The sequence below is a fragment of the Sinohyriopsis cumingii genome, chromosome 12, assembly GCF_028554795.1.
Source record: "Sinohyriopsis cumingii isolate HCF-2022 chromosome 12, ASM2855479v2, whole genome shotgun sequence".
Taxonomy (NCBI): Eukaryota; Metazoa; Mollusca; class Bivalvia; order Unionida; family Unionidae; genus Sinohyriopsis; species Sinohyriopsis cumingii.
Genome location: NC_142972.1, coordinates 123221955 through 123244570, shown reverse-complemented (window position 1 = coordinate 123244570; position 22616 = coordinate 123221955). Strand labels below are relative to the sequence as shown.

The 22616-nt window shown below is 34.3% G+C and overlaps 1 protein-coding gene across 2 annotated transcripts in view; it reads left to right on the top strand.

The window, feature by feature from the left end:
* Positions 1-938: 938 nt before the first annotated feature.
* Positions 939-22616, top strand: part of LOC149787382 (DNA repair-scaffolding protein-like) — a 101440-nt gene continuing 79762 nt past the window's right edge. For both annotated transcript variants that reach the window (XM_089977971.1, XM_089977970.1), the window contains exons 1-4: positions 939-1278; positions 6311-6560; positions 11983-12266; positions 13853-13927. In XM_089977971.1, coding sequence (XP_089834097.1) covers positions 1249-1278; positions 6311-6560; positions 11983-12266; positions 13853-13927 — 639 coding nt within the window. In that variant the 5' untranslated portion in view covers positions 939-1248. The remainder of the gene's footprint in view (positions 1279-6310; positions 6561-11982; positions 12267-13852; positions 13928-22616) is intronic.

Genomic DNA, 22616 nt, shown 5'->3' with positions numbered 1-22616 from the left:
AGTTGTGATTGCAGAGACTTGTATTTGAATCTCATTTGGGATTATGTTTCGTAACATATTAAATAGTTCTGAGATAGAAAACAGGTAAAGGAAGTGTGATCGCTGATTCTTTCATGATGCTGGTAAAGTAGTCAGTATAATCTGCAAATGTCTAATGTTTACTAGGCCGATAAATCAGCACTTCACATGTTATTTTTGTCCCTCAGTATTGACACAGATTTGTGGGGTTGATTTATAGGACTAGATTTTACCATCAGTAGTTTACTAGAATCTCTGTGTTAATCCTCACTGACCAGTGCTTCATTTTTTGCAGCTTAATGTTTTATCAATATATGTAAATAATGCCATTGCCTAAGAAGTGAATAGATATGGGTATAGTTGAAAAACTGTCATAACAGGAAAAGTGCGTGTACTTCTTATTTAACAAATTTTTGAACGGTTCTTTTTAGCCCGGTCCTTTCTGACCTGTTACCAGCCTTTCTAGACCAGCACTTTTTAAACCGGGCCTTGTTCGTACCAGTCCTTCCTGACATGACACCCTGTCGAATTAGTTAATGGGACTCTGGTACTTTATAGGGTACATATTTGCATGGTACCCTGGACTATCATGTACTCTGCACAGCACATCATGGGAGGCTGGTTTACCAGGTTAAGAATTTATTTTTTTATTATTGATTATTATAACCAATTTAAATGAAATAAGAAAAAGACAAATGACAGTAAAAACAAAAATTTATTTACTAATTATACCACATTTAGAACATGGTGCAGTCGTCTCTAAAGATGCGCCACACACCAACCCAGATTACAATGGAAGTCATGGGACCAAGCTAATTTAGCTGGACAAGGTACCAGTCAACAATCTCAAAACACTCCCGCCCCCCCCCCCCCCCAACACCCCCGTGTTTTTGTGTAGCTTGACAGAAAAGGCCAAGGTCGATCCGATTAAAAGAACCCACCTTGCACTGCAAGACACTGTTGTACCTATAATACATTCACCGTCAGATCTGTTGTATCCAAAATGTTTACATGAGAATATGCATTAATGAGACGCTAACACAGTCTGATCCTGCTTTTTTTATGTTTTTTGATCGTCAAAAAATCTGTTTGACGTGAAATCCTCCACCCCCACTAAGATACTGGCGGCAATTTTAAAGCGAGCAGAACTTGACATTTTCATTTACTATGTTGTAGTCGTTGGTTCCAGTAAACACTTAAAGTGTAAATTAGATAGTGACACTACAGGGTATGTCACGGAAACAATATAAGAAAAGAAAAGTAAGTCATTGTAATTTACACGGCAGACGGGTACGGGTATCCAAATTAAAGTTGTGACACCAGAGGCTCATATCGTTGCTTAAAATTTACTGACAAATCATACGTTTACTGTATAATCCCAGGATTTAATTTATTTTCTTCATCTCTTAATCTTTTATTTTACATGATGCACTGGCAGCAACTGCCCATCTGGAAAACTTTTGTTTAGTCTGACTTACTTGGACATGACAAGGCGAATATTTACTGTTGAAGCAAATTTTTACAAATAGGTACTTGATAATTTCACATTGACGCCATCACTGGCATTTAACAAATCAAACACCGCTATCTGACTCATTCGAGTAGGTGATTGACTCAGTGTCTTTTATCCATTTAGATCTTTGTATTTGATAGTGAAAACAAAATACTTCTAGTATTACAACTCTTAAACTAAGCATTGAAAAGAGTGAAAACCAACACATTTAGTAAAATTCAACAAATAATTTATTTACCAAGAATAGAAATTTAAAATTTAAAAAGAACTTTCAGTAATGCAAATTAAATCCCAAATAGTCCAATAACTTGTATCACTGGTCACAATAAATAAAAATTTGAATTCCAGTGGTATTCCAAATAAATTTCAACGCTGAAGTCTAATGTGCCAATGTAACAATGTCCTGAATTGTAATGATGTTCCAAGTCTTTTGTCGAATCATTGTAATATAATCCAAGATTTCCTTGTTTGAATTCACCATAATATGAAGTTAATATTTTTTTCCAAGAATGTTGTAAAGCACTTTGTATTTCCAGATAAGAATAATTTGAATTTAATAATTTCACACAAATCAAATAGTGAACACAACAATGATTTTTGCCCAGATGCTATTGCAGGAATAAATTTTTTTTCCAGTAAACATTATATAAAAAAACTGAGAAGCAAAAGTAGTACCCAGATGAGGGCCAAAAGTTAATTTCTAGAAATATCTTAGATTTTAATTAGAAGGCCTATTACTAAAATTATACTAAAGAACATGAACATAATGTCCTTGGCTCAAAGATAATGATTCTAATATTTAACCAACACTGAAATATATAACTGTATTGTTTACAGAAATTTTAAACAAATTCTGATTCCACTCAGGTAGACAGTGAACTTGATTTGGACAGGGTCAACTACAAAATATGATTTTACATAACCCATTGCATATAATGAATGAAAAAAACAGTAGAAATAAATATACATAACACCAGCCTGCTATTTTTGTTTTCAGACTAAATATTTATAACCAAATGCATGTTGAAATGTTTTTCCAAGATTTTTCCAAGATTCATTTTGAGAAATTGTGTTGACAAAATTAGACACATATAAGGCATGATGAAGGATGAGACCATAGTAAACCAAATGTTTTCATCTACTGGAACCAAGTGTCAAGCCTGTTGTAGCCCTTATGTAGAAATGATAAGTTCTGTCATCCATCTAGGAAACCAGGAATTTTACCACTTTTCTAAATGACTTTGAAAATCCATAAGATATCATCATTGTTTTATTATCATGTTGAAAGATGTTGAAAGATCTCACTTAATCAGTTGGAATCTGGTGCATCGAAACTCCAGAATGTATTGTAAACACAAATGCACTTCATATTTACCATAGTGTATCATTGGTTATGCATGAGTAATTCATAATTTTGATAATTTAATATTATATAATAGAGCTACTGATAACATAATTTAATAAATAATCAAATCATAATTTATAGTACACTACTTCTAGTGTAATTGGGTATAATGACTATGTTTAATTAATCCATTCATTTACAAAATTAAACAGATCCTCTCTCTTCTGACATCAACAGCAAATTTTTTTTAATTACAGTATATTAAAAGTGCAATTATTCTTTCATGTTTTTGGCAAGATAATTTGTTTTTTTAATTATTTAAAAACATCATTGTACAAACTGATTATTATAATTATACAAATGTCTTTATTTCCCTCCTCCCTCAATTAGATGAGTCATTAAAGATTGGTACCTTATGAAGTGCTGATATTGTTTTTCATACCACATTTTAATTACCTTTACCTCGCTGTCTTGTATGATGCTTCTTTACAAATCAATTGATGTAGCTTCATAAAATAATGCTTAAAACTGCACATCTTTGTTCTTCAGTGAATCAGCATAGATGCTTGAATTTTTTGTGGCATGTGTAAATCGGAATGTCAACATTCAGTGTTTAGACTGTGTATTGATATGTCTCAAACAAGAATGTAAATCGTGGTCTTTGAAATTACTGAATTTCTTATGCAAATCCTGAAAGACAGTAAATACACAACAGCAACAGATGGTCAGTCAGAAACTGCATCACCAAAGAGAGACACACAAAAAAACCAGGACAAAGAAAATGAAAAATAAATGAATTGACACTGACAAATGAAAAGACTATGACAAACAAAAAAATAAAAGTTTTAGAAATGGTATATTGCAATGAACACATTTCTTGTGGCATGATTATTTTTATGATGGAGTGTATAAACCTCTATATACTAATCCCAGGCTAATCCTTCAGTAGCATATTAGTCGTCAATTTCACTGCACACAAAGTTTTAAAAAATTTGTTAATGAAAGACTGTCAGTATGCTTGACAGCCATCATACATCTGCCATCCAGCAATGTACTGTTAACTGGTATATTTGTAATATACAAGTGACAGAAATCAATATGGAAAATATAACTACTTGGAATTATGCACAAATAATTTTTGTTGTCATGTAAATACCAAAATAAATGCGCAAATGATTGGACACACCAATCTTGCATGTATCTTTGCATTTAGACCATTAAAATAATTGTCCACACATAATTCTTGATAGGAACGCTTTCACTATAGAGCTGTTTTACTGCTGGTTTGTGTAGATCTCACACATCCCGGAACCTAAAATAATAGGAAAGAAAATTGTTGTTAATAATTATAATATAAACATTAATGTATACATTGCTGGTTTTGGTCAAATCTCACACATCCCAGAACCTTAATTAATAAGAAGAATTTTAAAAAATTAATAATCATAATATGTGTAGAAGCATTAAACCAACATTTACATTGCAAGTGTGCACAAATCTCGCACATCCTGGAACCTAAAAAAAAAGCATTTTTTAAATACTTATTAAAAATCATAAATATACTAATACACTTAATAAATCATTATTAATATTTATTTATTATTAATAGCTTAAACAATAAACTAATATTTACATTGTAATCCATGGTTAATACTAAAATTATTTATCTATGAAACTTGCCAAAATGCAAAATTTTCAGCTTCTGATTAATTTGTTCTCCAGTTCTTCCCAGTATAATTTACAATTGCATCACTTGTTGCCAGCAATGAAAACATGTGACTCTGCTATAAAATCAATATTAAATTATCAAAGCTATGAATTATACATAAGCAACCATTGCTAGAATATGGTATATATTATAAAATTGAAGTGCGTTTTTGTTGTTTTCAGTGCATTCCAGTGCTATTCTAGTTTTTCTGTGCATTTCCCTATTCAGTGGAATCCACACAATTTATTGGCTTATTTGATATCAGTTATCTTTCAGATCCTTTTATTTAGTAGCCATTGTCAAAATGTTCTTTTGACCTTCCATTTTCCATACTGTATCTTTATTAGAAATTAAATTTCCTGCATGCATCACTTTGCACTTTTCATTAACACATTTGTTTTAAGTAAACAAATTGACAAAATGGTAGTCATCACTTACTCTTCTGTAACGCTTACCAAAATTGTATGTTTCAGTTTGGGGTCTACAGCTGACAGTAGACCTTATTTTCAGAACCTCGTCATAGAAAGTATCTACCATTTTTTGTCTGTAACCTGTTTTTTTAAAATAAATAAAGATACCAAACTGTACAAACAGAGTTGATTTCACTTGTCAGAATTACTTTAAACAGAGCTAAAAGGAAAATGTGTATGATAATGACTCTAACACCAAATTACAGGCTTTTATATTTTATTAAAGCCAACTTGCCCAAAGGCAAGCTGACGGGAAAATTGAACTTGCCCTTACTTCCTTCAAAATATACAAGTATAGGATTTTTAAAAGGAAATCAATTTGTATTTATTTTGCAAATATAGAACTTTTTAGTTTTGTTTGCACCATAAAACAATATATTATAGTTATTACAAAGATTATATGAATAGTGTATGTTGCTAGACATGTTGATAAGAAAAAAAGCGGGGCTAGACTACAGAGATAGTTAAAACAGCAAAGACAGACATGTACAGGTATAAAATTAGATGAAATGGCTAGATAGATAAGGGTTAATGGAAATGCAGATTTTTAAGAGAGTGATGTTTAGATGAAAGACTTTAAATTGAATATTAAACAGCCAAGAACAATATTATACTATGGTAACTTAATTTGTATAATTTTTAATATATAACATTTTTCCTTATTTACATTTTCATTAAGTTCAATTGATTCAGATCCAGTAACAAAACTGAGTCTTTTACCAAAACATTCCAGTGTCAAAGAATTTGTTTATTGCTTTTTTAATGGAACAATTGTTAGATATATATACATCCATGTAACACTTGTTAGATATACATCCATGTAACATTTGTTAGGTATATATACATCCATGTAACATTTGTTAGATATATATACATCCATGTAACAATTGTTAAATATATATACATCCATGTAACACTTGTTAGACATACATCCATATAACATTTGTTAGGTACATATACATCCATGTAACATTTGTTAGGTATACATACATCCATGTAACACTTGTTAGGTACATATACATCCATGTAACATTTGTTAGATATACATACATCCATGTAACACTTGTTAGATATACATCCATGTAACACTTGTTAGGTATACATCCATGTAACATTTGTTAGGTATATATACATCCATGTAACATTTGTTAGATATATATCACTCTTTCTCTCTTCCACATGTTTATGTGTCTTTGTGTCACATGTTCCAGTAAGATGAAGGGAAAAAATTTGATCTCAGTTTGTAATTTTTGCAGTTGCATGCTGACATTGAGAGCACAGGACCTGGCCCTCTTGTGTCCCCATACAGAGAAACAGGTTCTTCGTCTGTTAACCAAGGAGACAAATCTTCTGAATGGACAAGATGTCAAGAGGGGTTCACAGATCTTTATACCAAGACCCATTATTCAGCAAGCCAAGTCAAAGGATATGTTCAGACATGGAAATCTTTCCCTCATCATGAGGAAGTCGATTTTTCAGAAGATGAAGGATCAGAAAGTGAAATTGGTACAACAAAATTTTAGTTTGCACTATTTATTTGGTTATGCACTTTGTCAATCTGTTTTTTTCTTCAAGATCTCAAAAACTACAGCGTCAGGCAGCCAGCTTAGATATCTACATACCTGTAATGGACTCAAAGACCTTATTAGTTTTCGCAGCTGATCTTATTTTTCAAATTTATGCAAATTTGTTACACATTTTGGAATGTTTTGACTTAAAAACCATGTAAGCATGGTTATGCAAAACGTACATGAGAAACCTTTTAGGTGTATTTGTATTAATATGTAAATACACAGTCAGCTGTTTTATCAATTATTTAATGTTTTTAAACCATAGGAACACTTTCCTGACAAAACCCATTTTTCCCTTTTAAGAAAAACAATGATGACACTTAACCTTATAAGCATGATATTTAAACAAATGACTGAGTTAAATAAAATTGGATATATAGATACCTTGACCTGATTAGGTTCTGATTGCAAATTAGTTTTAAGTATTTTTAACCTTTTTCAGCTTGTACTTAGAGTTGTTTGTCAAAAGCACAATTAAACACCCCCTAAGGAAAGGAAATTTAATTTTGCAGGCACATTTGTATTGATATGTGAATGATCAGATTGGATTTTCATGCCACTCTTTTTTGCTTTTCAAAGTTTGACAGATTTTTGGACTTTTTCAACTTGTATTTAGAACAAGATCTTTGTATTGTTTAGCAAAAATGACATGAGGTAGGAAGATTAAATTTGGTAGGTCATTACTCTCACTACCAGTTCCATATTACAAATAAGTTAACCCCTCAGGGAGACATTGTAGTCAGTTGACCCCTCAGGGAGCCATTGTAATCAGTTGACCCCTCAGGGAGCCATTGTAATCAGTTGACCCCTCAGGGAGCCACTGTAGATTAACTAGTATAGCTTTAGACTCGTAGTTCAAGGGTCTTATGTTTGATGCCCACCTAGGCCAGCCATGGTTGACTGCCTCAGTATGTCCTTGGAACTTAGGAGTAATTTGCCTAGCAAGGAGATATAGCCAGTAATGTGTTAGTAAGTGTGGTTAAAACCAACAAACCCAGTCAGTTGACCTGTAAGTTGTCAAATCCAGTAGTCCCATTCAAGTATTCAGATTCATTGCTGATGGATTATGTTAACTGTATTAAAGTAATATAGTACCTTATTTTCTTGGGTAGTGGCAAGTTTTCTTTCATGAACATTAGATAATACTTTGTTCAGGCTGTCCAATTTTTAAACTCTAGCTGCTTTTGGTAGTCCTGAACCCATTCAGATCCCTTTCAATTAAAATTTTTGCTAGGGATGATCAAGATAGACTTCTGTTTCCAGTCAGGGGCTTGCATTTCTGATCTTAAACAAAGGTAAAGAATGGTAGGGAATGTCCATAAATGCCAACCATTACACTTTTGGTGTACTCATTACACTTTTTTCACTAAATTACGCCTTACATGTAAATGTATTCGGATTATGCATTTTCGGTATATCCCCCTCCCCAGAATATTAATACTTTGTTTTCTCAGTTTTGTTAACATCAAATTAGTCCCACAGACCATATTCTAGAAAAGATGACTTCTATGTAACTACGAAATAAGTATGCTTGTCTGCATCCTAACAGTATTATGTTCTATTTATAGCAGCTGCCCTATTTCCAAGAAACATGCTGGTTCTACTTTCAAACTTTTGACCTCAGTTTCCATCTATAGCAGCTGTATGGCTTAGGAGAGAACAGACTGATTTTCTAACTTGTATTCTTTGCACCCAGATTCTTTGTTCTAATTCATATCTGGTACAGAATCAGTCTGTAGGTATTTGGCGCTAAAAATCAAGTCAGATTTTTTCTAGTTGATGCATGTGTTAGAGCAAATATGTTTTTCAAATAATTTCACAGATGGATTAGGAAAAGATGAAAAGTCGATTCAGAGATGAATACATGAATTACACAATACAGCGTTCCATTCTAGGGCAGCTTCACACCCCTTGCAGGCTGTGTGGAAAGGATTTTAATATTGGTTATAGTGGTAAAACAAAGAATCTTTGAATTAGCTCGTTTTACTAACTCCAGTACTAAGGTAACTTCTTTTTTACAGCAGAACTAAATTGTGGACACGAATTTTATAAATGCAGAGGCGTTATTTACTGACTTCTTAATAGAACATGGACTACCCCATGCGATAGAAGACTACATTGGTCCTTTGTTCAAACTGATGTTTCCTGATTCCAGAATTGCAGAAAATATGTATGTGCAACAACAAAATCATCTAATAATGTTAGGTGTTTAGCAGAAGATACTTCACTTAAAATTGCAGAAAGTATGAAAATTGGGCCATTTCTTATTGCAACAGACAGGAGTAGTGATTATGATGACAAAAAGTTGTACCCAGTCTGTGTAAGAGACTTTGACAATGAAAAGGGCAAAGTCAAGAGTGCTCTTCTTTTATTACCAGAATCTACAGTAGATTCCACTGGAGAAAACATTTTTTTTATTTGCTTGATAATGCTTTGTATAAACATAAGTTGGCAGAACTGTATGGGGTTTTCAGCTGATACTGCATCAGTGATGACTGGAATTCATGAAGGAGTTGCATTCTTTATTTTGAAAAATGTCTCCATCATTGTTCATCCCAGATTGTCTCTGTCATATAATGCAAGATGCTGCAGGAAAGGCTGCTGATAAATTAGAAGAACTCCTGAAGTATTAAGTTGGCACTCTACCTGACAATGTATTTCATGCGGACAGATTTGGTTTTTTTTCATCTTACTTCCCAGCTAAAAGACCCAGTAAGTGTAAGATATAAATATCCTCTTCTTTGTCAGGTTATGAAAGGAATATTGATTCTTTACCATTCTAATGCTGACTTTGAGAGATTGTTCAGCATTGTTAACAAAAGTAAAACTGAATTCAGATCCAGACTCTGTAACCCAGCACTTAGTGCTCTACCAGTGTGCAAAGCATTTATAGTCTCAGCTGGTACAAAGTGTTTTGAAATGCAATATGAGTCTGTTGATTTTTAAAACTCAGAGTGTTATATACACGAAAACTTGATGCAGTGATTGATGTTAATAGTCCAGAGGGATAAATAAATCATTTTGTACATATGCTTATTGAATTTTTATCATGTTATATGTGGATTACTCTTTTTCTGCTCAGATTACTCTTTTTGTTCACTTGGATTGCACTTTTTTCTCACCAGGGATTGGCATGTATGAATGTCTCTTGATCCCTTGCATGCATGCTTCTGATATCTCAGTAGCCACCATCTCAAGGCATTCTGTCTGTCTCACTGTGAGAGAGGTTTTCTTTAGGAGAATCAAATCAGTGAGGATCCGGCTACTACTTCATCATGGACCTTTCTTAATTATTCCACTTTGGTTTATATGGAAGTTGCCTTTTGTTCTACTTTCTCCTTATTCTACCTCAGTTCAAAAACACACCAGAGTCTCAGCTGGTAGAAAGTGTTTTGAAATGCATGTGTGCATTTAACCCATTTGTGTTCTCTCAACAAATTTTCAACTAGTCCCCTTCTAGTATGCAGTAGCATGAATCTGGGAAGTGGTGGTAAGTGTTTCTTGACACTGTTTGGCAGTACCTTCAGACACTGGGGCAAGAGGCTAAAACTAATTTTAAATGTGCAGTACTTTCCTGCTGTGGTTATTACTGGATACCCTCCCCACACTTATTACCCTTACACATGATCCAAGTCCAAGAAAGGCAGTATTCCAAATGAATGGTGGAATAAACAAAAAATTTAAAAGGCTTACAAATCCTACATGCTTAAGAACCAGCGGTTCTGGCTGTATGTCGGGTAACTCATTTGAGTTGATCAATCTAACACCGTTATAAATATTATTGTGTACATATTCAATGAAACTACCTTAAATTACCCGACTTTATCATAACAGTGATTAAAGGTGGCAAGGCAAGCGGGCAAAATGAGTACTTCACAACTTAAAGTTCTGTTCTCAAGGATGATAAGACATTTCACTGTTACTTGCAATGAAATCACAGCATCAGTATTTCACTAATTGAACAATTCATAACTTGAGTTTCGACACAGATGATTGTCTCACGAATTTTTTTAACTAAATTTGTATAAAAGGAATCTTGTTTGGTAGTGTATCAACAGTTAGTCTGGTTTCCTTCTTCGTAGATTCCTTGTTTTGGATAAACTATTACACACCACACCAGGAACCAAACTAATCAACAGATACAAAAAGACGTGACGTAATATACGAATGTTTTCGCGTACTGTTTTGGTTGTTGAAACCAACTGGAATCATGTTATGAATCTTTTAGATGTTGGACATTTTGAAAATAAATGTGATTTATGCACAATAACAAGCAACTTCATCAGAAAAAGCACATTTTGGACAAATATTCTTGGCGCGGTTATAAAACGAGTATTCCGTCATTAAACAGCCCAGTTCCCCCAACCCCACAGTTCTCTGAATGTCTTTTGTATAGCAGATTTTTGGGAGGTCCCTTGGTAACTTGTGCCCTCGCTTTTAGTGCAGTCTGTGTTTTACAACCCTTATGTGTGCGAGTTATTGAGGGAAAGGTGTATTGCACATTAGGGGTGGCATGGCAATTGTTGCTTTTAAAAAGTTTTATTGTTCCCTTCTGGAATATATCGGGTTTCATCAAAGTTTACAGAGAAAGAAAATGCTGATAAATACAGGATTAGAGGTTGAATATTTCTGGAGCTGCAGGTGAAATGGTAGTCACTGCATTTTAGTTTTAAAGTTTTACCCATCGTAAACAAAGTTTCATATCAGTAAAGCCACCAAACCCTGGCCAAAACATGTATGTTTTATCACATTCGAGTTGAGACATTGTGTCTGAAGATAAATTTTTGTTTAAGTCACTCTTTTTATGTCAACCTATGTATTTATTTTAAATTTAAGGCTTATGGAGGGATCTTTCATATGTCCCTCATTTGTAATGACTGTACATGTGTACATGCAAAATGCCAAAATGTTTGAAACCTCTTATTTCAGAGCCAGAATAACAGTTCACTTCTAGAATTGGACCTCATGCCTAGATTTTACACTTCCTCTTGTACGATCTAAATCTGCTTGGTCAGATTAAACTTTGGACTAGTTTAGGATCAATTTAGGACATGTTTTTCAGAAGTAGGGTCCAGGAGACTGAAATCTTGGACCCCTCCTTTTCCATCTCCCGACCCATGATAAAAAAAATCATTCACACCAAACTTCTTTGGATTTTGATTAGAGAAATGAAGGATTGTTTTTCTCTACTTCCATCTCTGGTGAGAACTCTGAATTTCTCTTGCAGCACATTGCTTATATGTGCTAACATTTGTAGCATAATCTCAATGGTTGTACGTCATGCATCATAATCTCTGTGATTGTACATCCTTAACTCCTGCCTGATTAAACTTGATCAAGTTCTTTTTTTTCTTCAGATAAGAGTATTGCTTGGAGTGAAAGTGATAGCAATGACAGTGCAGAAGAACCATGTGAGCCAACTGTGCTATCAAAAAGAAGAAAAATCTCAAAAGAAAGAGTTTATCAAGTGAGAGGCAGGCAAAAGTTATCAATAGTTTCCCAGCAAAGTGATTGCAACATTGATCACATTAACTCAGACTCAGATGCAGCTGAGGAAAAGGAGGAAAAGGAAGAGGAGGAAAAGAGATTAAATCCTGACCAAGAACAGATCACTTCTGCACTGAAATCAAATATCTATCAGGTTCCTGAATTGTATATCACTGTGACACTGACAGACCTGCCAATATCATTTTGACACTGACGGACCTGCCAACCTTTATAACTTGACTGGAAGTAGTATTAAAGTGATCGTTAAATTATGTACTTACGGAATAATAGTCAAAACATAAAAATATTATCATTGCAGTCAGATCCAGATATTTGCTTGACTGGATTTTAGTCCTGATCAGGGTTTCTTTATTACGTGGAGTTGGTCAGAGAACCAGACTAACATTACAGTGGGACATCAGATGATTTAATTTGCCCATGTTTTTCATAAAGTCTGTGTCTAGGGTACTAGTGAAATATTTCACACAAGGATAAAGTGTATATATTTTTTCAAGAAAGGTTGCCAACTGTATTATCTGGGGCAGGAGACAGAATATGTCCAGAGTTTCTGATTGGTAAAGTAGTAAACCTGTTAATCAAAGGCGTCCTGCTCTGGCAGACTTTCTCTTCCTGTTTGAAGACAGAGAAATGTTCAGCTTTTACTACTAAGAACTATAGGGCAGCCCTGTCTAACACACTTAAGCTCTTTATGGGTCTGGCCCAGTCTAACACACTTAAGTTCTCTATGGGTCTGGCCCTGTCTAACACACTTAAGTTCTCTATGGGTCTGGCCCTGTCTAACACACTTAAGTTCTCTATGGGTCTGGCCCTGTCTAACACACTTAAGTTCTCTATGGGTCTGGCCCTGTCTAACACACTTAAGTTCTCTATGGGTCTGGCCATTAGTTTAGACACTCATCTTTCTGATCTTTCAAAAAATTTGAGCTGCAGAGACTGTGTTATGGGTTTTGCCAAAAAAACCTTAAGAACTGCTAGATGAAACTTTCTTTGAGAATCTTGCCTTAAAACTGTTTTTCTTCTCTTCTGTGTTAGTTCAATGGGACCATTTATTTGTTCATAAAAATTTAAGCACATAAAGTTAGGGCCTTTTGCTACTTCATGGATCTATTTTAATCATTTGTAATTGGAGGATGTTATGAGGGCCGCATTTTGACAGTCACACAACTACTTACTCCTTTGACAGTAACACAACTACTTACTCCTTTGACAGTCACACAACTACTTACTCCTTTGACAGTCACACAACTACTTACTCCTTTGACAGTAACAACTACTTACTCCTTTGACAGTAACACAACTACTTACTCCTTTGACAGTCACACAACTACTTACTCCTTTGACAGTCACACAACTAATTACTCCTTTAACAGTCACACAACTAATTACTCCTCTGACGTTTGGTCTTTGCCTTACCAGAGTGAAATTATTTTTTCTGGACAGCAATAGTTATGGACATAAAATGTCCAGCGTAATTCAGTCCAGTATATTTTTGAACCTATGATTACTTGGATAACCATCTGGTCTAGACATACATTTATTACCTTAATGTTACTTGATAAAGCACATTTAAGAGCACCCCAGTCAGCAAAGTTTATTAAAGTTTGAATTAATCTCTGAGTTGGTTTTGTTCATTGTGTTATAGTTTGTAGATCATTAAAAGATAATGACACCTAGAAAATGTGACTACTGATTTGAATTATATTTACTCTTCATTTTCAGTGTCAAGAAATAGCTGCTATTCATAGCTATGATTCAGGCGATGAAATGGTTACACAGGATTTGGAATCACAAAAGGCAAGTTAAGTAAAGACAGATTGTGGCAGAATTACATACAGGGTTCCCATGTTCCTGGAAAATTAGGAAAAAGTTGGAAGAAATGATAATTTTTTTCCCGACCGTGAAAAGTTCTTGAATTTTGCAAATATTTATGAAAATCAGAGAGAAAAAACCTGGAATTTTCTTCCACAACGTTACTCCCGAAACAATTACATAATTGAGTTGTAATTGAACTGATTGTGATTTAAATTTATCGAGTTCTAACCAGACTATTAGGAGGTTGCAGTATGGATCATTTGGGTGTTTGTCATAAGTATATTTGTTGAGACAATCCAAACGCTCAGTGGATTAGATTTATCTAGTAGACTTTTTGTTTCACAGACAGCTCGATATCTGTATTTTATTTTCATGGAAGGTATGTAAACCAGTCTAGCATCACAAGAGGCCAACATGGTGGCGTTAAAGCATTGCCACTTTGCGGATGGGCTAGCAAACTGAAGCGTTGTTAAATCAAGTCATTTTCTCAGAAATTGCAAGAGTATTAAAATCGGTATGTCTTTAACCTGCTGTAAGACAATGAAACTAATGCATTGATGAAATTTGAGCTGGTACTAGCAATTTCGATAGCATATTGCATGAGCACACATAATCTCAACCGTCATTTTCAAATATTGTAGAAAAAATATTAAATGAAAGTCGTATACTGGTTGTAATAAAAATACAAAAACAAAAGAGATCAAAATTCTCTATATTTATTCTGAGACCAACTTCGGAGTTTTGTTGTATCACATGACTATTACGTTGACATGTGCTCTCTTATGTAGGGAGCATACAGAGCAGGGAAGCAGACTTCTCTGCTTGATGAATCAGACTGGCCAAGTTTTTTGTAGTTGTTCTCGAAATTGTCGTCCCTTTTATTATATCTTAAGAAACGATAAGAGCCCATGTATCAATACAGGTTTGGGGACTGGTTTATTGAACTATAAGAAGACAAGTTGATTTTACAGGAATTTCAGTCCTTGTTTTTACAACAGTATATAATTTTGAAGGTCTTTTGTCAAAATTTAAATCAGCCCTTTTTTAAATGTCTTTAAATGTATATATTTTTAACCAAATCATCTTAAGGAGTTTAGGTTGGTTGAAAAATCTTTTTTGATTTTTTATTGGCACACATAATTTCAGAGTTAAACTTTTTCGTAACAAGATTGTAAAACTTTCCATTTATTGGGGTTTTTTCATAAATAAGATAGGAAATCATTACTTTGTATTATATGCACACATATTGCTCTAGAATTCTTTGGAATTAAAGGTTTGAAAGGAAACAAAATAATTTATGTTGTTTCCATGTAGCAACATAATGCAGGTCAGCAAAGTAAGTTAGAAAATATATTCTGTTCATTTATATGGCTTTAAATGCCAATTTATGGGAATATAGTCAAATTTGTTTCGTGTGACTCATTTTGTGGTTTTGTACATGATCATCTTTTCTGACATATATGTTTTGGAGAGTCTTGAAAGAGAAACATCTTCAGATTTGGAAAATGCATGTTTTATAATCCAAAATGTTCTTTAATTCCATTCAGTAATGGTCATATGTTAACCTTGACAAAATTAATTTCATCCTGGAAAAGACCTGGAAATTTATATTTAGAAAAGTGTGGGAACCATGTACATACATTTATGGTCTGTCCACACAAAAAAATTGCAATCAAGTTTGATTGTTTTTATAAAATACTCACGTTTTCTGCCATTTTTATTTTCTTTTAGCAGAACTTATCCACTTTTAATGAAAATATATGCTTTCTTCCCTTTGTTTTGTCTGCTTTCATAATTGGTCGTGGTTTGCTGATTTCATGAAAATGTGTGCTTTCTTCCTTTGTTTTGCCTGCTTTCTTAATTGGTCTTGGTTTGCTGATTTCATACATTATGTGCCCTCCTTTTATTTATCATCATTCAAATTGCTAGGCTCTACAACATCATTTTCTGTAATTGCACTTTTTCCTGAAAGTGTTATTTTAGTTTCTGTCCAGTGGGAAAAAACTTCATTTAGCGTATGACTTAATGCTAAAAGAAATATTTTCAAACTGTTTGTAGTTCCATTTAGGTTTCAGTATCAGCCTGTTTCAGGTTTTTCCTGGATGCTGAAATCTGCATAAAAATGCTCCTATTTTAAAATTTGGAAGCATGAAAATTACAGCACTTAAGTCCTTGGTATGCACATCTTTTTTCTTTTTACTGAAAGCTCTTTTGTTTGATTTGTTCTTACAGAGTGCTTGTTTAGTGTTTTGGTTATCAAATAGAGTCCATGTGAACATAAAGGGATTAGAACTTTCATCTGATTTTATTAGATAAGAAGATTAAGACACTGATTAATCGATTTCCGGTGCCTTATCATTACTTTGATCAAAACATAAATTCATTCAGCATTCTTTAATCTATAGCACTTTAAATCCTTCCACAATATTTGGAACACCTACATTTTATTGTATACCATATTTAGAAATATAGTGCCTAGATTTTAGGACTTCGTATTTTTCCCTACAGTAATAAGAATTTAATCAATACCATCAAGCAGCTGTATGCCAAGGCTACCAGTACAGTAATTGCCCAAGGTGCTGTGGGGGATTGGTTCCAGACAACAGTGGGAGTGCGTCAAGGCTGTCTCCTGTCACCCACGCTTTTCAACATCTACTTAGAGCGCATCATGAGCGAAGCCCTGGAAAACCACTGTGGGACAGTCAGCACTGGAGGGCGTAACATCACCAACCTCCGCTTTGCAGATGACATTGATGGACTGGCAGGCAGTGAAGATGAGCTAGCCACCTTAGTGAAGAACCTGGATGAAACATCTTCCAGATTGGACATGGAGATAAGCACTGAGAAGACAAAGCTGATGACAAATAGTGGCAAACAAATCTCAGTCAAGATTAAAGTCAGAGGACATGAATTGGAAACAGTAAGCCAGTTCAAATATCTTGGTTCCATAATCACTGAAGAGGGATCAAGAGCAGAAATTTTGTCAAGAGCAGCACAAACAATGGCAGCTATGTCAAAGCTAAGACCCATCTGGAGAGACAAGAATATCTGTCTGAAAACTAAAATCAGACTATTGCAAGCTCTAGTCATCTCAGTCTTTTTGTACTCATGTGAGGCATGGATCCTGACAGCAGAATTACAACGAAGAATCCAGTCACTTGAAATGAGATGCTACAGAACCATCCTTGGCATCTCCTACATGGACCACATCACAAATGAAGAAGTGCGTAACACCATCAGGCGCGAAGTGGGCCAATATGAGGACCTCCTCACCACCGTCAAAAAGAGAAAGCTGAAATGGTATGGCCATGTCACTAGAGCCAACAGTCTATCCACAATAGTCCTGCAGGGCAGCGTCCAGGGTGGCAGAAGGAGAGGTAGACAGAGAAAAAAGTGGACTGACAACATCACAGAATGGACCAGGAAAAGTTTTGCGGAGACACAGGTATTGGCACATGATCGAGACAAGTGGAGGGAACTGGTCAGATGTTCAGCAGCACAGTGCCTCAACGACCACACTAGGTCATGAGATTGATGATGATGATGATGATGATGAATAAGAATTTATTTTGTTTGTCAAAGAAATAAGAAATCCCATCTTAATCATCATAAAATCAATTGCTTTTGCATCATATGTAGAGATATACCTTTGTTTTCGAGCGATCATATGTGCTTTCTGATGAGACCTTTATGCATACTTTTTTTGGTGCCAAAAGCTCGGCTGATACTTAATAGACTGGCCGACTGAAACTAGGTAATATACATATTTCTAGATAATATACATAATTCTAGATAATATACATTATTATAGCTAATATACATTATTATAGATAATATACATAATTATTGATAATATACATAATTATAGATAATATTCATAATTATAGATAATATACATAATTCTAGATAATATACATATTTATAGATAATATACATAATTATAGCTAATATATATAATTCTAGATAATATACATAATTCTGATAAAGAAAACTGAATGACCAATATACTGGAAGATACGTAGAATGAACAGTTAAAAGAGTTAGGTAAAAGTGACAGATTGGAGGATGATTTCTTCCAGTTCAGGGTTGTAGTACAATCATTTGTTAATATGAATCCAGATGAGGTATTCAGACTTTGTTTCCAGACTTTGCTGGTTTCACCTAAATGTATTGGGCTTGTGAACATGTTTCATGTCACATAGTTGTATCAAGGAGAATTAGCTATAAATGTTTAAAACAGGAAACTGTAACAAAATTGATGAGAGTCATGGAGGAAGGTCCAGAGCTTAAGGATTTTGATTATGGGCCTACAGTGGAGAGGTTTGTTAAAGTTTGTTTAATATCATGAAGATAAAAGTGAGTACATTATGTTGTTTTGATTAAAAACGAAATAACAGACTTTGAATACAGTGTGGTCATTTTTTGCATCTGTCAGTGTTTTGGCAAATTTATTAATCTGAAATGGAATTCAGCTTATCAAAAAGATTAATATAGAATAGAAACTTTAATCTCCTCCTTGATTCGTTATAGCTGCACACAAAATTAAAGAGTGGCAAGGTAAATCCACTGAGGATTTTTATAGTTGTAACATCGCAGTAATCGAAGTTTTTGTTTGCCTCAGATTTTCATTTTTTTTAATAATGCTAAATATTTTACAATGAATGAGCATTAGCACTCTGATGACATTTATATTTGTGACACAAAGTATACATACATAATGTCCTGAAGCATTAGCACTCTGATGACATTTATATTGGTGACACACAGTATACATACATAATGTCCTGAAACATTAGCACTCTGATGACATTTATATTGGTGACACACAGTATACATAATGTCCTGAAGCATTAGCACTCTGATGACATTTATATTGGTGACACACAGTATACATACATAATGTCCTGAAGCATTAGCACTCTGATGACATTTATATTGGTGACACACAGTATACATACATAATGTCCTGAAGCATTAGCACTCTGATGACATTTATATTCGTGACACACAGTATACTTACATAATGTCCTGAAGCATTAGCACTCTGATGACATTTATATTGGTGACACAAAGTATGGGGGCCCCGAGTGGCTGAGTGGTCTAAAGCGCTCTCCGTAAAGGATCACTGCCATCTCACCTCTGTCTGCGTGGGTTCGAGTCCAAGGCTCGGCTAACGTTGGTACGTGGGAAAGCCTGCCGGTAGCTTCTCGTGGGTCGATGGTTCTTCCCTGGGTTTTCCAGGGTTCTTCCTCCACCAGTTATACTGGCCGCCATTTATAGCCTATCTTGTGCTGAAAAATGGCGTTAAACCCTAGAACAACAACAACAACAACAACAATACAAAGTATACATACATAATGTCCTGAAGCATTAGCACTCTGATGACATTTATACTGGTGACACACAGTATACATACATAATGTCCTGAAGCATTAGCACTCTGATGACATTTATATTGGTGACACACAGTATACTTACATAATGTCCTGAAGCATTAGCACTCTGATGACATTTATATTGGTGACACACAGTATACATACATAATGTCCTGAAGCTTTAGCACTCTGATGACATTTATATTGGTGACACAAAGTATACATACATAATGTCCTGAAGCTTCAGCACTCTGATGACATTTATATTCCTGACACAAAGTATACATATATAATGTCCTGAAGCATTAGCACTCTGATGACATTTATATTGGTGACACAAAGTATACATACATAATGTCCTGAAGCATTAGCACTCTGATGACATTTATATTGGTGACACACAGTATAGATACATAATGTCCTGAAGCATTAGCACTCTGATGACATTTATATTGGTGACACACAGTATACATACATAATGTCCTGAAGCTTTAGCACTCTGATGACATTTATATTGGTGACACAAAGTATACATACATAATGTCCTGAAGCATTAGCACTCTGATGACATTTATATTGGTGACACACAGTATAGATACATAATGTCCTGAAGCATTAGCACTCTGATGACATTTATATTGGTGACACACAGTATACATACATAATGTCCTGAAGCATTAGCACTCTGATGACATTTATATTGGTGACACACAGTATACTTACATAATGTCCTGAAGCATTAGCACTCTGATGACATTTATATTGGTGACACACAGTATACATACATAATGTCCTGAAGCTTTAGCACTCTGATGACATTTATATTGGTGACACAAAGTATACATACATAATGTCCTGAAGCTTTAGCACTCTGATGACATTTATATTCCTGACACAAAGTATACATACATAATGTCCTGAAGCATTAGCACTCTGATGACATTTATATTGGTGACACACAGTATACTTACATAATGTCCTGAAGCATTAGCACTCTGATGACATTTATATTGGTGACACACAGTATACATACATAATGTCCTGAAGCTTTAGCACTCTGATGACATTTATATTGGTGACACAAAGTATACATACATAATGTCCTGAAGCTTTAGCACTCTGATGACATTTATATTCCTGACACAAAGTATACATACATAATGTCCTGAAGCATTAGCACTCTGATGACATTTATATTGGTGACACACAGTATACATACATAATGTCCTGAAGCATTAGCACTCTGATGACATTTATATTGGTGACACACAGTATACTTACATAATGTCCTGAAGCATTAGCACTCTGATGACATTTATATTGGTGACACACAGTATACATACATAATGTCCTGAAGCTTTAGCACTCTGATGACATTTATATTGGTGACACAAAGTATACATACATAATGTCCTGAAGCTTTAGCACTCTGATGACATTTATATTCCTGACACAAAGTATACATACATAATGTCCTGAAGCATTAGCACTCTGATGACATTTATATTGGTGACACACAGTATAGATACATAATGTCCTGAAACATTAGCACTCTGATGACATTTATATTGGTGACACACAGTATACATACATAATGTCCAGAAGCATTAGCACTCTGATGACATTTATATTCCTGACACAAAGTATACATACATAATGCCCTGAAGCATTAGCACTCTGATGACATTTATGTTGGTGACACAAAGCATACATACATAATGTCCTGAAACATTAGCACTCTGATGACATTTATATTCCTGACACAAAGTATACATACATAATGTCCTGAAGCATTAGCACTCTGATGACATTTATATTGGTGACACACAGTATACATACATAATGTCCTGAAGCTTTAGCACTCTGATGACATTTATATTGGTGACACAAAGCATACATACATAATGTCCTGAAACATTAGCACTCTGATGACATTTATATTCCTGACACAAAGTATACATACATAATGTCCTGAAGCATTAGCACTCTGATGACATTTATATTGGTGACACACAGTATACATACATAATGTCTTGAAGCATTAGCACTCTGATGACATTTATATTGGTGGCACACAGTATACATGCATAATGTCCTGAAGCATTAGCACTCTGATGACATTTATATTGGTGACACAAAGTATACATAGATAATGTCCTAAAGCATTAGCACTCTGATGACATTTATATTGGTGACACAAAGCATACATACATAATGTCCTGAAACATTAGCACTCTGATGACATTTATATTCCTGACACAAAGTATACATACATAATGTCCTGAAGCATTAGCACTCTGATGACATTTATATTGGTGACACACAGTATACATACATAATGTCTTGAAGCATTAGCACTCTGATGACATTTATATTGGTGGCACACAGTATACATGCATAATGTCCTGAAGCATTAGCACTCTGATGACATTTATATTGGTGACACAAAGTATACATAGATAATGTCCTAAAGCATTAGCACTCTGATGACATTTATATTGGTGACACAAAGTATACATACATAATGTCCTGAAGCTTTAGCACTCTGATGACATTTATATTGGTGACACACAGAATACATACATAATGTCCTGAAGCATTAGCACTCTGATGACATTTATATTGGTGACACACAGTATACATACATAATGTCCTGAAGCATTAGCACTCTGATGACATTTATATTGGTAACATACAGTATACATACATAATGTCCTGAATTACTGCAAGTATGAAAAGGTTTCTTTATAGGATTTCAATTTTTTCATGGAAGGAGTCCTGGACTCCTACTTTGGAAAAGAAAATATGGAGAATCCTCACCTTGCTTGCATGGAGATTTTGCCTTTTGGTATTAAAATGGCTGTTAAAATGTTATTGATGCAGTTAACTAGCTCAAGTATTCCATTTTAGCCATGCAGTAGAATATTCAACACTTGGCAGTATTTCACCTTGGTTGAGTTTTTTCAGAGAGATACCTCCGCCCCACTATAATGATCAAGATATGGGGATTGGTTAAATTTGAAGAAAATGTGGGGAGTTTGTGGTGGAGAATGTTGCCTGGGCTCTGACTCATTTGATTCAAACAAACCATGAACAACGCCTTTTTTGAGTTTTTTCTTGTTCAGTTCATATGAAGGCAAAATATTGTAATTGTTTGATAATGAAATAGTTAAAATACTTTTTACATAAAAAGTCTTTTTATCATGGTTTATGTCCTTGTCTTTCATATTTCTGTGTTTGTTCACTATCTCAAGTCACATCTATGTACCAGTACTTGATTTAAAAAAAATTATTTC